Below are 15987 nucleotides of genomic sequence, written 5' to 3'. Positions count from 1 at the left end.
GGATTATTTGTATTTTTCTTTTTTTGAAGGACTTTATTATGCAAATACTGTGGGAAGTGCCAAAATGTTGCACTGTCTCAGCTTCTTTTAAACCTTTTTCCATTTGCCTCCCTCCCTATTTTCCTCTCTCTCCTTCTCCGTACTCTGTAGTCTGTACCCAAAGACTATAAAGAAACAATTTGCCGCCGGAAAGTTTGAAACTGTAAAGCTTATACAATTTCGGTGGGTAATTTGGGGAGAGGAGAGAGATGGTTACGTCACCGGTGGTGAACACGTATCCACTGTCGAGCTACACCTTCGGCACCAAAGAGCCGAAGATGGAGAAGGACACGTCCGTCGCGGATCGCCTTGCTCGCATGAAAGTCAAGTAATTTTATCACTTTCTCCATTTTATTTTATTTTATTTTATTAGATGTTTTGCAGGATTTGAAAAACCCTAGATAAACCTCAATTCTCCTGTTTCGTTTTTTGAGAAAGCCTACCTATGGTAGAAATGTTAGCTTCCGGTTAAATTCGTGTGTTACTTTGCTCTATGCTCTTTCAGTAACGTTTACAAAAAGCGAGAGACAGAGAACTAATCTTCAAATTGCTTATGCTGGACAATTTGAATTGGTTTGGTCAATGATCTAAGAGTCGAAACCCTAGCTTCTTCACTTTTCTTAGACCATTTTGGGAACTGATGGGATCTCGTAGATCAAAACGAAACTACTGATAAAAAATAACCAATATAAGATCTGAACTGGGATTTGGATTGTGTTTCTAATGTTTTAGATTAAGGAAGAATTGTGCCTTCTTTTGCCTTTTCCGGAACAGTGAGCTTTGTTAATTATTTGTCCCCCACCGCAAAAGTCTGCAAATTCAGGCGCTAAACTAAGAAAGTTTCCATTGAAGGATTAATTGTGGATAGAACAAGTTAGTGAGAAGACCCGTATGCTGAAACTTTGCTTTATAGAAGCTCAAGTTTGTGATTGCTTCTTTTGGTTGCAAGTTGCAGTTATATGAAAGAAGGTATGAGGACAAGCGTTGAAGCAATTTTACTGGTATGTTAGTGTGCTTCTTTTTGGCCATTACGTGAAAATTTATGGTAATAGTTTTTGCTCCTAGTTTCCTACACACAATGCTCACAGTCATATTTTAACTGTTTTTATTCTGAATTATTTATATGATAAACCTTTGTGGCCTGCTTTTTGTAGATTTCATTGGAAACAAATGTTTTTTGTAATAAGATTCAGCACATTGAAACTTCAGAAAAACTTAATGCTCTAATTGTATTTAATTTTGTGATACCAATATCGTGCATTGTTATGGGATGATAAATGTGTTTGATGCGGATTTTGTGCTTTGTCATTCTCTGAGGAGGTAATATTAGAATACCCTGTACTATTTGTAGTACAGTAAGATAGTAACTTAAACATTTCCTGTACAAAAGATTCAGAACACCCTGTAGGAATTTGAAACTACCATATTCGAAGATGTAAACTGCTAAAAGTTTACTTGTTCCATATTTGGTTGAATAATAAAGATCATTCAACTGTATGATAAAGCCTCTGATTCTTGCTTTTCAATTTAAGGGTTAATTTATTTGTCTGTAAGGTTGTTTGTTAGTTGTTTAACAAACAAGGAAAAGGTTTATTTTGGTTTATCCGCTTTTCATTTAGACCAATGCTGCTCCAAAATCACATCTTGATACATACTTAAGCATCAGCAGTCAATATATACTTGTCATTGCTCATTTTTTATCATATGAAGGGAGGTTGTTTTCACGTCTCAGAGGTCTCTAGCTTGTGCATGTGTTTACATATGACCACAGCAGTCAACCTGTCTGAAATTTACAACTCTGTCTTACATATGTGAAGGGTGAATTGTGCATCAAGAAAAGAGGAATAACATCCTAATACATAAAGGACTCCTTTTTTGGGGCACAAAACTTTTATATGTTTGTTCCATTAAATATCTTAAGGAATTAGCATTCTTGTTGGCATTATGAGGTTGTTGTTGTACTTTTGCTACTTTCTCCTTTGTCCGCAACTTACCAGTTGCCACTGTTGTTTATAGGATGACCATTTTAATTCTTGCTCTCTAATTTCTTATGCCATTTTCTCATGCAGGTCCAAGAACATAATCATCCTCACATTCTTCTTCTGCAAATTGGGAACACATTCTGCAAACTTCCTGGTGGCCGCCTGAAGCCTGGAGAGAATGGTATCATGTTATTTTTCACTTGTTTCATAACGTCTTTCTTTCTCTGTACATCTTTACTGCTGTGCTATTTTGGCGATGTTATGTCAGTTTAACACCTATGCTCTTCACTTTTGGCTTCAGAGATTGAGGGTTTAAAAAGGAAGCTGACCAGCAAGCTCGGAGCTAATTCACCTGCTCTTGTGCCAGACTGGCAGGTAGAGATTTCTTGTACATATTTTACTAGGATGAGGAGGGCATGTTGTCCTTACAATTTCCTTTGAACTATGCAGTGATATGGTTCGGAACAATTTCCTTATGCTTAGTTGCTTGTTGTCTTGTTGCAGATTGGTGAATGTGTGGCCATCTGGTGGAGGCCCAACTTTGAGACCATAATGTATCCATATTGTCCTCCCCACATCACAAAACCCAAGGTAGCGTGCAGTTATGCTTGGTCTTTGTGTACTTCATGTTGCTATTAATGGTATGCTATCCTTTCTCAACCTCCTCTACTGTTGGCATGCAGGAGTGCAAGAAGCTTTTCCTTGTTCACTTGTCTGAGAAAGAGTACTTTGCAGTACCAAAAAATCTGAAACTTCTTGCTGTACCATTGTTTGAGCTATATGATAATGTTCAGGTAGGGAGTATACCTACTCTCAATCCATTCTTCAACTAGATTTATAATTTGAGTTTTGCAACTTTCTATTCCTTTCATATTTTATTTTTATATTTGAGTTAATAAATATGCGGTGGGAATTCAAGATTTCAAAAGCTTTGTAAAGGGGAGATGGAGAATGAACTATGGATCTCTGGCAAATTACGCTTGGCATATCATATGTTTCTTCTCTAAAATGATGTCTGCTCTTAACAGCCAACATATTTCCTGTCTTAAATTTATATTTTTTTTCTTTCCTCTGGATTTCTACTGCTAATTTCCTGCAATTTAATGGTTATTTAGTCCATATCGCTTCTTCCTTCTAATAAAGAACACTTGCATGTCGAACAGAGATATGGACCGGTCATATCAACCATTCCTCAGCAGCTTTCCAGATTCCAGTTCAACATGATTACTACTTGACTTTGGCATGGATGTCAAGAGTGAACCTTCCTGCTTGCATCCTGACTGCTACATCCAGGAGAATATTACTTGGGCTTCAAGAGTTGACAGCCTGATGGTATTTAGTGAGAGAATTCTGGTACTTGGGTACCCTAAGTTGATTAAGGTGACTGAAACATTGACACTATGGCAAACCTTTGCACCCTAATTTGGTCACAAACCTTTTTATTAGTGTTCACTTTTATTATAGTTTAGGCCACTGCTGATTATGGTCTGTCTTGCCTGAGTCCCTTGTCACATTGGCTCCCAACTTAGATGGTTTATGGTTTTATACACTTTTAAGAATGTTTAACATGCTATTGTTTTGGGGTATATTGGGCTGTCATATCTTGGCTATGGAATATGTCTGCTATGTTTTCATGTAAAGCTGATTGTGCTCCCAGTGTAATGTGTAAGGTGGATAATTGGCTATGAATCTTGGTGGATGGTTGTTGATTAAACAAGCCTACAATGCTATCATGTATTTGAGCATGCATCAAATCAAAATTTTAGGGTACTTGTAATATTTCTACTTGACAGAATGGAATTATGGTCAACTGGACTGCAGCTGCGGATGGTTCCTTTGTGATGGAATGAAAAAAACTAAAAGCTCCTATTATTTGGATTCCGGGGAAAATTTTAAAACTTTTATTTAATATATAAATGTACATGGAAGTGTGGGAAACAATTCACTTTGTTCAAGGGAAGGATCTTCGATGTTAGATTACTCGGCTTATTTTGACAAATGGTTGGGGGTACGGAATGACATAGATCCACTTTGAGGAAAAACATAAGCTTAAGCAGAAGTGGTAATAGTCCAAACCCTAGGCATGATTGGTCAAGATCAAATAGTCATTCCAACAATAACTTGCTAAGACAAGTCTTGTTGATCGCTTACAAAGTTTAGGATATCTATAGGTTGCTGCTTTCTGGATTTCTTTAACGGAATTTCTGTTAGCCTTTCCCATTGCTGTCCAATGTAGTTCTCGATACCCGGAAAGCATTCTAAACAATGGTGCTGCTTCCTACCTTCTTCAAAACTTTCCTCTCTTCCATCTTTAGTCTAGCATTCAGAGCCTGAGGCCATTGACCCACTGAAGCATGGATGTTGGACGAGAGGACATGAACTCCTGATTCTTTCGAGTCCAACTTAGTGGCTCTCTCTATCACCTTTTCCGCTAACTTCAAGTCACTTCTTACCCTACATCCCCCTAACAAAGCTCCCCAAATAGCAATATCAGGCTTATACGGCATATCCTTCACTAGAAGCTGCGCTTCCTCAAGCTGACCATTTCGGCTAAGTAAATCTACAAAACATCCGAAGTGTTCAAGCTTTGGACTAACTCCAAAATCTCTTTCCATACTGTAGAAAATTTTCCGACCTTCCTCTACCAGGCCTCCATGGCTACAAGCAAACAAAACACTAGTAAAGGTGAAATCATTTGGCTTCAATCCATCCTTCTGCATAAGGAAGAAAATCCTAATCGCATCCTCTGTTCTTCCATGGATAGCCAGTGATTTGATCATAACATTCCAACAAAACACATCATTCTTTTTTATTTTGATAAACAACGTAAAAGCTCTGCTAATATCCCCACACTTGGCATACATGTCTACAAGGGCAGTCCTTACTATAACCCCCAATCGAGGCCAATCTTGTATCAAGAAGTGTATCCGTTTGCCTATCTCCAGAGCACCTAAGTGGGAACACGCCGACAGAACAGAAACAAATGTATATTCATCCGAAACTACACCTTCTAATTGCATTTGCTCAAAAAGATCTAATGCTTCTTGAAATCTCTCATGTTTAGTATAACTCGAAATCATTGAATTCCATGAAACCACATTCCTGCATGGCATTTTCTCAAAAATCTTTCTCGCTGTGTCAAGGTCTCTAGCATCAGCATATGCTCCAATCATCGAAGTCCACGAAACAACATTCTTCTCCGGTATCCTTTCAAACAAATCTCTTGCCTTTGAAAGTTCCCCGACCCTACTGTAACCCAAAATCATAGTATTCCACGAAATAACATCTTTTACCGGCATCGAAACAAACAAATCTATAGCGGAACTTACATTACCATTGCAAACGCATTGGTATATCATCTGATTCCATACTTCCACAGGTTTCACTGGCATATCATCGAAAACTTTACGGGCACCACTTCGTTCGCCCTTGTTTACTTTAAGAGAAGCCTGCATTTTTAAATACATATTAAAAAGCGAATTGGAAACTTCAAAACTTGATTCAAAGCCAGATTTTAGAATCTGGCAATGCACGTTTTGGGATTTTCTACACAACCCCAATTGAGCGCAAGAGTTTAACACATATGGATAAGTGTAATTGTCAGGTTTCAACCCTCTATGAGGCAATTCATCAAACACAGACAGGCAATCTTCAAGGGGTCCATTAAAGGCATAGCCTCTAACCATGATATTCCAAGGCATGATTTGCGAGTAGAAAGGAGTACCCATTTTAGAGAAAATGAGATCGGAGTAAACCATGGATCCAAACTCGGTGCTTCGGCGAAGAAATGTGGAGAAAATGTGGAAGTTTTGGCAAAGGGAAGTGGTGATTATGAGGGCATGGATTTGTTTTAACTGATTCAAAGTGCAATGAGGCAATAAATTTGAGATATAAGCCATACATGGTGGTTCACGATCGAAGATTAACTGCTTTTCAAATAAACGCACCAGATCCCGCTATATTGGAAATTGGAAAACGGTACAGCTTCATGTCGGATATCAATGGTATACGTGTAACCTTTCCTTTCATAATCTTTTCTAGTTTCTTCAAACTTTTTCTTTCTTAAAATAATTTCAGGTGAGCGTCTTAAACTTTATTGCAAATCTAAGTACAAAATAAATATAATATTTTAAAAAGTTCTTAAATTATTTTAAAAATTTTAAATAAATTTATATTTTTAATTAAATTTTTATATATTTATTTTGAATTAAATAACTCTTTATTATTAACATTTATATTAATTAAAATAATATTTATTATTTTATATCACGTATAATATGATATATTGACACTTCATAATAAAAAGTAAGATTGATACGTGAAAAAGTTCCAAACAAAAACAAAACACCGTTGTTACGGTAGAATCAAAACAACTAAAGCCAATAAAAGCAACAAACAAAACATAACTAAAAGCACAAATAATTCATTATAACAAGTTAATATATTACATTAGTTCATATAATATAAAATTATAAGTTCCATTGTAACTAAAGAAAAGTAATCAATATTTAATTATAAAAATTTATTTGATTTAAAATAAAAAATAATTTAATTAAAAATAATAAAAAACAATTTAATTAAAAATAATAAAAATAAAAATTTATTTAAATTTTATTAAATAATTTTTTAAAAAATTAAAATATTATGCTTACAAAATACTTTAATATTGATCAGTAAAAATTTACTTACATATACAGCTTGGCCTTAGGTACAAGATACATGGACGCTTAATTTCATTCTATTGTCACATCTTACTTACTAACTTCTATTATTTGCTTCTCAATTTTTCAAATCCAGATATATAGTGAAAGCAGATAAGAATAAGAAACAAAACAATATTAAAAAAGTAAAAACAATTCAATTTTATTCTAGAAATGAAACCATATACTTTATTTTGTTATTTATAAAACTAAATGTTCAAACAGAAGAATGTAACTATATATTATGTTGCTGTTTGAAATGGCATCACCACCATGGGAGTGAAGAAATTTAGAAACCTATCGCTAATTACTCAGGAAATTGAAAGAAGAGATGTTTTCCGATTAGATGGCAGAGATTGATCAACGATGTGCCTTTCTGGCTATTCCCAATGTGGTAGGAAGCCTTCCAGCGGGTAAACAGCAAATCAAGAAATTAATAGTAGCAATTAGCAAAATAAGACATAGTTCAAAGCTTGTGATTAGTTAATGTTATCCTCAGCGTATGATTAGTTGATCACAACTCATAGTTAAGACTTTCTAAATAAGCATATCTTATCTTTGGTAAAGATAATTATGGCAATTGGTCGTTTAATTAGGAATAAATGATATTACATCCAAGTTTCATCTGATCTCTGTCATGGAGACAACTGACAAAAGTCAACATCAGGTATACGACATGTATATAAAAAAAAAATAAGACATTTATATACCATTCAGCATGTTAACGTATGTACACGTATTTGTATATACTTACAAGGCTTTGGCAGGATCTGGAATACGACAGACAGAGATACGGGGCTGTCTTCTGCACTCTCTCATTCGTTCCAATATGAGCCATTGGCACGCAATATCTTCATTAATCTCTGTTGATTTTGATCGTTTGGCTTCAGGAAAAATTGCCGTTGACATTCGAAGCTTCCGTGCGTCTCTTTGGGTTAGGTGATGATGATGGATATATTATCTTTTAAAAAAAAAATTCCACAAGTCATCCAACATGATCTTTTAGAATATCAAGTGTGTACAATTTTTCTTTCATATTTTGCGTGAAGAATTGAAGGAATCCGAAATGAACTACTTTTCTTCCTCCTTTTAATTAAGGTCATCTAATTATAGGTGTTATCTGTTTCTCACCTAAAATCACCGTATAATTCCAATAGTTAGAGCTTTGTCCCTCAATTAAATTTGCAGCTCAATATCATTGGGATTCCAACATATGATCATCACCAACCTGTGACAACTTTTGCGGCTGAACCGTCATTTTAAAAACCTTTATTTAATCATTTATTCATTTATCCTTTACAAGGAAATCTGTTAAAAAGAGAAATGGGAAAAGAGAAGGTCGGAGAGGGACAAGTGGACAGCATTGCATCAGCAGTCTCGTACAATTAACACCAGCACATGCTTAATTAACATTAGCTCCATGCTTATGATAATCTTGTTTACTAATCTCTCTTATTACTGAAAAGCTACAGTTTAGAAATACAACTGCTCAACGATTTTAATATATGCTATATCGCGCGTATGGTGTGTCACATTTTTTTACCTCAATATCTTCTTTAATCATTAATTTTTCTATGATATTAATTAAGATGACCACGAACATAATTTAGTGTCAATATCACTTGGTTAAGTAACCTAGAGTTAGTCTAATGATTTCAGAACACTTTGCAAACTCCAATTGAGCAGACGGCTCTATGATAATTGTCTGTGACCCACACTTTTAATTCTTCAGCCCTTTTTAGTTGTACTTAAACGATCAGAGCATCAAGTCATTATAAGAAGTTGAGAATAATTTAAAGAGGAGATAAATCAATAAACATAAACGTCTATCAAATGGCAATTCTAATAGATTTTTGCATTGCATAAGGGAGGCAATTCAGAAAACTTGGATTTATTGATTGATGCATATTTAATTAATAAAAAATTTCATATATATATAAAAAAGATATTATCTTTGGCCCGAAGCTTCCTTTTTTCTTATTTGGATGAATCTTTAGCATGACGTCTCAATGGAACTTAAAATTGTCTTTTTCTGTTTTTTTTCTAGAGAAGAGGATGAATGTGTTGAAAAGAAATTATGTTCCTACGTATAATATATATGAATTAAACTAATTAAGTACCAAAAGAATCAATTAAATTAATTAATTCCAGATTACGTCAAATGATTAAATTTAATTAATTGTGTAATTCCATTAAAATAATTCATTGTTCAATGACTAATGAGGATCAGGAGGCGTTTTAATTTTATAAAACGCTTTATAAGATGAAATATTACCATGCATGCCTTGTTTCTAAATTCAGGGAAGCTTAAACATTCCCCCTCATAGAATGGTTAAGTACATGTCTTTTAGAATTAATATATTTTTTTATATTTGAATATATATATATGTATATATATAAATGCATACATATATATATCCGCAATATGTATACACTACAATATTTTTTTCATAGGATAATAGTGTTCTATGTGCATATATCAAACTCCAAATGCAATATGCCGACACTTATTTCTTCCCTTGTGGGAATGAGAAGAACTTGTCAAAAAGCTCTACTTTGACTTGATTTCTCTCTCTCTCTCTCTTTTTCTTTTTTTAATATGAGAGGTAGGTTAATGTTGAAGTTTTCTGAGGATTTCGTCATTTGTGATTTTTTTATAAAGTTTGGTGGGAGAAAAGCTAACTTAAGCAATTGTGTAAGTTAGAATGACAGGAAGCTAACTGCGAAGAAAAAGTCAACCACATGACAATGCAAGGAAAATCGGATTGATAACAGGAATTTCTACACAAGTAAACAAGATCAACCCCTACACAAATTAACATGCGCCAACCAATCCCATTTCTAATGAAGATAAAAAAAAAGAGAGAGAGAGAGAGAGAGAGAAAGAGTGAAAGCTCATGCACATCGGGGATGATTTTCTGGGAATCAAAGAAATTAATAACTACACTAGTTAAATATTTATTGAGCTTTCAATATGACAGCAATTTAAGCAAAATTTTAATCAAGAATCTTAGAAAGTAATTATGAGCCTGTGGTTTTACTTAATTTCTAAGCCAAGGCAAAAGGGCCAGTCTTTCTGAATCATACGCTACCAATGAATCAGCCATCTTAGAATATTGATCTCCCTCTAGTGAGTACACTTCTTCTTTAGCAAACTGTACTTCAAATTATGACTCCCATCACATCGTTTGGTGAGACCCTTTCCTTCAATACTTTATATATATATATATATATATATATATATATATATATAGCATAGACAAAATCAAACACAAACAAAAGAGAGAAATTAATATGTCTTTTATATGGACGCAATTTGTACGAGACTCATCAAGGTGTACAAAACAGTAATGAATTTGTCACAAAGTGTCAGGCTTCGACACCTAATATGACAAGATGCCGAGGTAAAAAACACGTCACATGCATGATCATTGGTTGCCAATGGAATCGAACCAAACTAATTGTTTCATTTGTTCTCTGTACTAGAAATGCAATATTATTCATTACCATTTTTTTTAAGCAATTGGACCTTGGACAGAGTAAAAGAATATTATAACACACCTGGCTAATCCCAAAATTTATTTATTAAGGAACTTTTAAGTTTGTAAACCTCAACAACTATACAATAAATGAATAATTCAACAGCCTTTTTCACGTGTAAATTAAAGAAATAGCTAATGGAAAAAGAAAAAAATAGGAGAAATGTTTTATGGGGTGGAGTGGGGTTGAAGTAAAGTTCATAAAGCAGAGAAATATTGATGTGGCACCAATTGAATTAACCTTTCTGGTTTAATCTTTATTAATATCACCTGTATAAGGATTAGTATCTGTATAAACAAATTCCATTAGAATACTTTTATAAAAAAATGAGTCATTATTTATCAAAGAAAATATTCAATTTGATTGGCAGCAACAATTTCAATATTGAATCTAAGGGAATATATTCAGATACAGGTGGCATATTTATATTAATTTCATGATACAAAGACTAGCTCTAAAGTTTGGTAACAATAGTCAATTGATTTCATCAACCTCTTCCATTTTGGCACGTGTAATAAAAAAAGCTTGTATTGGACAGTGATTTTTTGCTGAGAGATCGAGAAGTTAAAGCTCTCCAAGAACTTTATAAAATAATCGGGGATTAGTTAGTAGGAAGAAGCTTTAATTTGTTAATTATTCAAAGGACCAATGAGAGCTTCAAGTTGACATAACCAAATTATTTTTTTAATTTAATTATATGATAGTATTTTTTTATGTATTAATCCATGCGCGATGACAAATTTCTTTCTCATTTAAATAATGTCTCTCCCAATTTGAAAACGTAGATACAATCTGTCAAAATACAGCAATTTCATTAGAGAAAATATTTTATTTACTAGTTTATGAAGTAGTACCAACAAGAGTGAACAGCCGATAATTGGCAATGATTGATTAATCATTGCATAATGTTCATCTGACCAAGTAATCACTAATCGGGCCTATTCATTCGATCATAATCGGGACCAACCAGATTTTTCCAAATAATGTGACAAAGCATAGGATACGCGTTTTAATTATTTGTACAAACACTGTTTATTTAATCGAAAATGTTTTTTTAATCAAAATCACAAATTGATTAATTTGGATGGTCAAATTTATGCACCAATTGCCAAGGATTTCACCATTAAAATAAGCTGGAAACGATGCATTGGACAAAACTTCAACCTGTCGGTCTTGAAAGAACAAAGAGATCACATTGTAAAATACTAAAACGAGTTCAATTCCCCCCCTTTTTACTATTTAAACTAAGCAAAGAGGAGTAATTGATATGCAACAAATTAAACCACTATCCATTCCACCTATGTCAACTTGACATCAGGGCCTTTTAACAATTTTATCAAAGCTTTAATGTAGGTTCTAAAACGCTGCAAGAATAGGACCATCTTTTGGTTCGAGCTGTCGCCTCTTTACAGAAACCCAAGTGAATATTTAAGGGTTGAGGGGTTAAGGGGTTTAGTTCTCACTTCTCACAATAGTTAAAATTTATATATAATAACGCATTTACATAGATTTCTTTAAAGTCAACTAATGTTTTTCTTTTTGTAATTAGTGTCATCTCTAATATTAAATTTGCCCTTATTCCCTTAATGGAAAATAGGTTCTCAAACTTTTAGATTTTGGGTTTAATTTTTATCGGTAAGCAGATTTGCTTCAAGTTTATATCTTTTTTTAATTATATATTTTATTTACTGATTTTATGTGTTAATTGACTTTCCTCTTGAGCACGTAATTATTAATATATTCATTCATATGTAAATATATTATTAAAAAAAGTCATACCAAAAATATATATATATATATATATATTGAGAAAATGGTTGCGATCATGTCTTAATGCGCACGTAGGAAGGTATAAAAACGTTCAACACTTTGATTTTTGGGAAATTGACTTTGGTAAAAGGTGGTGATCCTAACCCTTTTTTTGATCCCCTGGAGAAGGAGGAAAGAGGATGAAGACAGAGAACCTTCTGAGGATTAAGATGGCAGTAAGGCACCACAGACACTTGATTGGAATCACTCAAAAACTCAAAGGGCACCGGAGAGTGGGGTAAAACTTAAAAGCATGTCGATTCTTGGATTCTTTGCCTGCGTTTGTTTGTATGACATAAGCATTTTTTTTTTGTCTCTGCCTTATTAAATTGTTAAATGTGGGTATTTTCTTGTTTCTTATTCAGAAAATGATTATTCAAATTCAACTCTCTTCTTTCTTTCTTTTTGTTTTCTTTCTTTCTTTTCCCCAATGATTAATTAAAGGTTAGTAGCAAAGTCATATATAGCCATCGGTTTGTAATGGTGTGAATATTTAATTCTATTCTTTATGATACTTTTATTCATTTTAAATTGAACACCTATAGTTTTATTTGGGAACATTCAAAAATTATAATATTAAACACTTATAGTATTAAAAATAAAAAAAATAATATAAAAACCATAATTTTTTCTTAAATTGCCAGGAAAAAACAATAAAAAAATATGTATATTTAATTAGAAATGTAAAAGGTAAACCAATACAAAAAAATTAGCTTAGGGGTCTAATATCCACCAAGTGTTGACAAAGTTATGGATAAGAGTAATCATAAAGGCTTGCAAACAGCTTAAGAGTTAGAACTTAGAAGCAATTTCAACGAAAGTATAAAGAAATTATGCTTACCTGGAAGATATTCCTATGTACCAAAAGACGAAAAAGAATGAAGGTATATATTTTACCAGCTAAGTGTGGTCCAAAGACTGCTTAGCGTATTTTTTTTTAATCTTTTCCTTAATTAAAGACATCGTAGGTTAGGTATCACGAAGTCAATTAAATGTAATTAATCAGCATTGCTTTTGAAGATAGGGTAACATCGACATTTCCTCGGCTTTAAAAGAATTATTCTTTCTTCTGCAATGAAAAACTAAAAAAAAAAAAGAAAAAGGAAAAAAGGATAAAGAAAAAGAAAAGGTCTCTTTATTCGACAAAGATGATATTCATAGCTCACAATTAAGTACTACCACTACTAATAGTATTAATTTCGTTTCCTCATTAAACTAGTAACTTACAACTAATCTTAGCTTTATACTTCTTAAGCCTTTTTGGGTCGGCTATTTATTGCTTTTGCTCCTTCTCCTGTAGACTGCCTCTAACCTCATAGCCTTTGGCCATCTCTCTCTCTCTCCCTCTCTTTGTTTTCTTTTGTCTCTCTGATAACTGATAAGCCAAGTTTTTAAGCTGTAACAAGGCAGGCACGGTCTCTCAGGCAAAAAGAATGGGTTACAAGCCATCTGACAAGCCAAAAGCTAAGCACAGGAAGGGCTTATGGTCACCTGAAGAAGACCTGAAGCTCAGAAACTACGTCCTTAAGCATGGCCATGGTTGCTGGAGCTCTGTTCCCATCAATGCAGGTCAGTTCATCGCTCTTCTTAATTCACTCCTTGTCAGACATTTCTAAACCCTTTATTTTGTAGTCTTTAACGGAACAACTAGCATTAGAAAGAATGAACCTTTTGTTATATTGATATTGAGTCCCCTGTAATATTCTGGAGTTTATTTGTATCCAAGTGCATTAGGGATGGCATTCTCTTAGAGGGTTGTGTTTGCTGCTGATTACTGAAGTGCACCTGGGCTTTCTTTGCTTTGAGAGTAATTAATCTAACTCAGGCTTATTATTACTATTTTAACTTGTGCCAAATTGGGACATGGGAATTGGAGTGAGCTTGGTTTTACCGACACTGGTGTAAGATTATGTAATGTTCGAGGACCAAGTTGTTCTTTATTTTACTTTTGTTCTAACTATTGAGCAAAAAAGGTTTGTTTCTTCCAAGGTAACTCGTGTCATGGAATAAATATTTCTGTAATTTGGTTTGGCCGTCTGCCTAAAACATTCATTGCAATTGTCTTGGCAATCGTTGTTCCGCTCCTACTCAAGTCAACAGCAAACAGTTCGAGGTAAAATCTTGAGTTAAAGGAAAGCGATTGATTCTTTTATTGTGTGTGAGAAAAGAAAAAGAAAGAAAGAGAAAGTGAAGGAGATTGATGATGACATCCATTTCAAAATGACTAAAATAGCCTCTCAACACTTTCCCCCGTTTTGGTCCTGACGGTTGTAAATTTGTAACTTTACATCTCAGGTTTGCAGAGGAATGGGAAGAGCTGCCGATTAAGGTGGATTAATTACTTGAGACCAGGATTAAAGAGAGGGATGTTTACACCACAAGAGGAGGAGACAATCCTGACCCTTCATCATATGTTAGGCAACAAGTAAGTTACGAGGTTGTTCCATTTACTAATACACCCGGCTGTATTTAAATTTTTACTTTTCTAGAATGAAACCAATAGACTCACCCTAGTTTATATGCCCTTAATGAAAATTTGGTTGACTTTTAATATAATTCATACAATTCTTGGGTTAATTAATACTCTTATTATAATCAGCAATCACTTAACTCCTAAATAATAATAATCATTAATCTTGCAACTATTCTAAGGGATAGTATAATTTCGAATTTGGTTGTAACTGCCTCCAACGGGCCAAATTAACCACATTGTTACAATGAAAACAGGTAGTTCCAAAGTCAAACTGGAACTCCAATCAATTGTTATGATCAATATAAATTATGCTAAGCAAATGCGGACTTTTCCAGCTAGAGCCTGTTGATTCCTTTCGTTCAGCAATAATCCTGAATCGTTTTATATTCTAGTCTAGATTCTAGAATAGCAGTAGTAATAGTGATTTAGAGAAACACACAATTGTCATTAACCATGAAGGCGGCCGTTTTCAGTTTTACGAGGCACTGACGAGGATGATGTATTTTCTATTGCACTAGGTGGTCCCAAATTGCACAACATTTGCCCGGAAAGAACAGACAACGAGATTAAGAACTACTGGCATTCCTATCTCAAGAAGAAAGTGGCAAAAGTTGAAGAATCAGAAGCTAAGACCAGAACTCACTACACCACTTCAAGCTCAGAAAACACAGAATCTATTCTGTCTCCCCAAACCGTAATAGGCCAAATGCCAAGCTATGACTCCTTGCAGCACTTTGAGAAACCATCGATAGATATCGATCAAAGTTTTCCACAGCATTTTGACTTTCCTAAAGAGCCTCAAAGGAGCTCCTTGCCAAAGCTATTATTTGCAGAGTGGCTATCGCTAGATCAAGAAGGTGGGAGCTTCGCAAATTCAGTTAAGCCTGTGACTTCCTCAGACGGCTTTAATCAAGGTTCGAGTTTAAACTTCCAAGATCCCTTCATAAATGGATATTTGCTAAACGGGGGAGCATTTGGCAGTGATCTTCATGATGGACTAAGCAATTCATCAATAAATGAAATATTTGGCTCGCAATTCAAGTTCGAAGCCCAGATTTCAGGAAATGAGTTCGTCGATTCTATATCCGGGGATGACATATGCAGTAATTTCAATATTAATAATGATGTAATGTACATATAAGGGCAGCTTTCCATGGCAACTTTCAAGGGAGAATAACTTCTAATTTTACTTATAATTAATATATCGGCAGATGTTAGCAGAAACCTGGAATAAGCTACTTTACTTTCCAATATAGAGACACACCAAACAGGCTACAAGGAGCCTCAGAGTTTAATTAGTTGTTATTCTTCCATGAAGTTGTTCTTGGAGTACTCCTTGGATGTGTCTAAGTACAGAGGAGAAAAGGATTGTATCTTCATATTGCTTCTTTATGAACAGAAATGGTTATATATTTCTCAACTTTCTGATTTCTTCTGTGTCTGC

At 34.1% G+C, this 15987-nt stretch overlaps 4 protein-coding genes across 4 annotated transcripts in view; 2 read left to right on the top strand and 2 right to left on the bottom strand.

The window, feature by feature from the left end:
- The first annotated feature begins 51 nt into the window (after positions 1–51).
- On the top strand, positions 52–3738 carry LOC110423326 (Cleavage/polyadenylation specificity factor, 25kDa subunit). The gene is made up of 7 exons (XM_021437526.2): positions 52–367; positions 995–1040; positions 2109–2202; positions 2323–2396; positions 2526–2612; positions 2705–2815; positions 3185–3738. The coding sequence occupies exons 1-7, from the start codon at positions 249–251 to the stop codon at positions 3254–3256; spliced, it is 603 nt and encodes a 200-aa protein (XP_021293201.1). The 5' UTR covers positions 52–248; the 3' UTR covers positions 3257–3738.
- Positions 3739–3889: 151 nt separating this feature from the next.
- On the bottom strand, positions 3890–6052 carry LOC110423320 (pentatricopeptide repeat-containing protein At3g29230-like). The gene has a single exon (XM_021437511.2). It carries the CDS (start codon positions 5918–5920, stop codon positions 4280–4282), a length of 1641 nt encoding a protein of 546 aa, XP_021293186.1. The 5' UTR covers positions 5921–6052; the 3' UTR covers positions 3890–4279.
- Positions 6053–13388: 7336 nt separating this feature from the next.
- Positions 13389–15965, top strand: MYB19 (myb domain protein 19). Its single transcript, XM_089782384.1, is given in 4 exon segments — positions 13389–13639; positions 14366–14495; positions 15062–15092; positions 15094–15965. Coding segments are annotated over 4 exon segments (888 nt in total). The 5' UTR covers positions 13389–13503; the 3' UTR covers positions 15685–15965.
- The window catches only part of LOC110425695 (SNARE-like superfamily protein), a 1486-nt gene continuing 1458 nt past the window's right edge, over positions 15960–15987 (bottom strand). Inside the window, exon 5 of the mRNA XM_021440646.1 lies at positions 15960–15983. Within this exon, the coding sequence (XP_021296321.1) occupies positions 15960–15983 (24 nt within the window). The remainder of the gene's footprint in view (positions 15984–15987) is intronic.

The sequence above is a fragment of the Theobroma umbraticum genome, unplaced genomic scaffold, assembly GCF_002168275.2.
Source record: "Theobroma umbraticum cultivar Fairchild unplaced genomic scaffold, ASM216827v3 scaffold_30.0, whole genome shotgun sequence".
Taxonomy (NCBI): domain Eukaryota; kingdom Viridiplantae; phylum Streptophyta; class Magnoliopsida; order Malvales; family Malvaceae; genus Theobroma; species Theobroma umbraticum.
Note: the sequence above shows the minus strand (reverse complement) of the source record. Positions and strands in the feature narration are given on the sequence as shown.

Coding starts and splice junctions, on each gene's coding strand:
- LOC110423326 (XM_021437526.2), top strand. CDS start 249: ATGGTTACGTCACCGGTGGTGAACACGTATCCACTGTCGAGCTACACC. Junction 1,041..2,108: donor GCGTTGAAGCAATTTTACTG/GTATGTTAGTGT, acceptor TTTCTCATGCAG/GTCCAAGAACATAATCATCC. Junction 2,613..2,704: donor CCCACATCACAAAACCCAAG/GTAGCGTGCAGT, acceptor GTTGGCATGCAG/GAGTGCAAGAAGCTTTTCCT.
- LOC110423320 (XM_021437511.2), bottom strand. CDS start 5,920: ATGGCTTATATCTCAAATTTATTGCCTCATTGCACTTTGAATCAGTTA.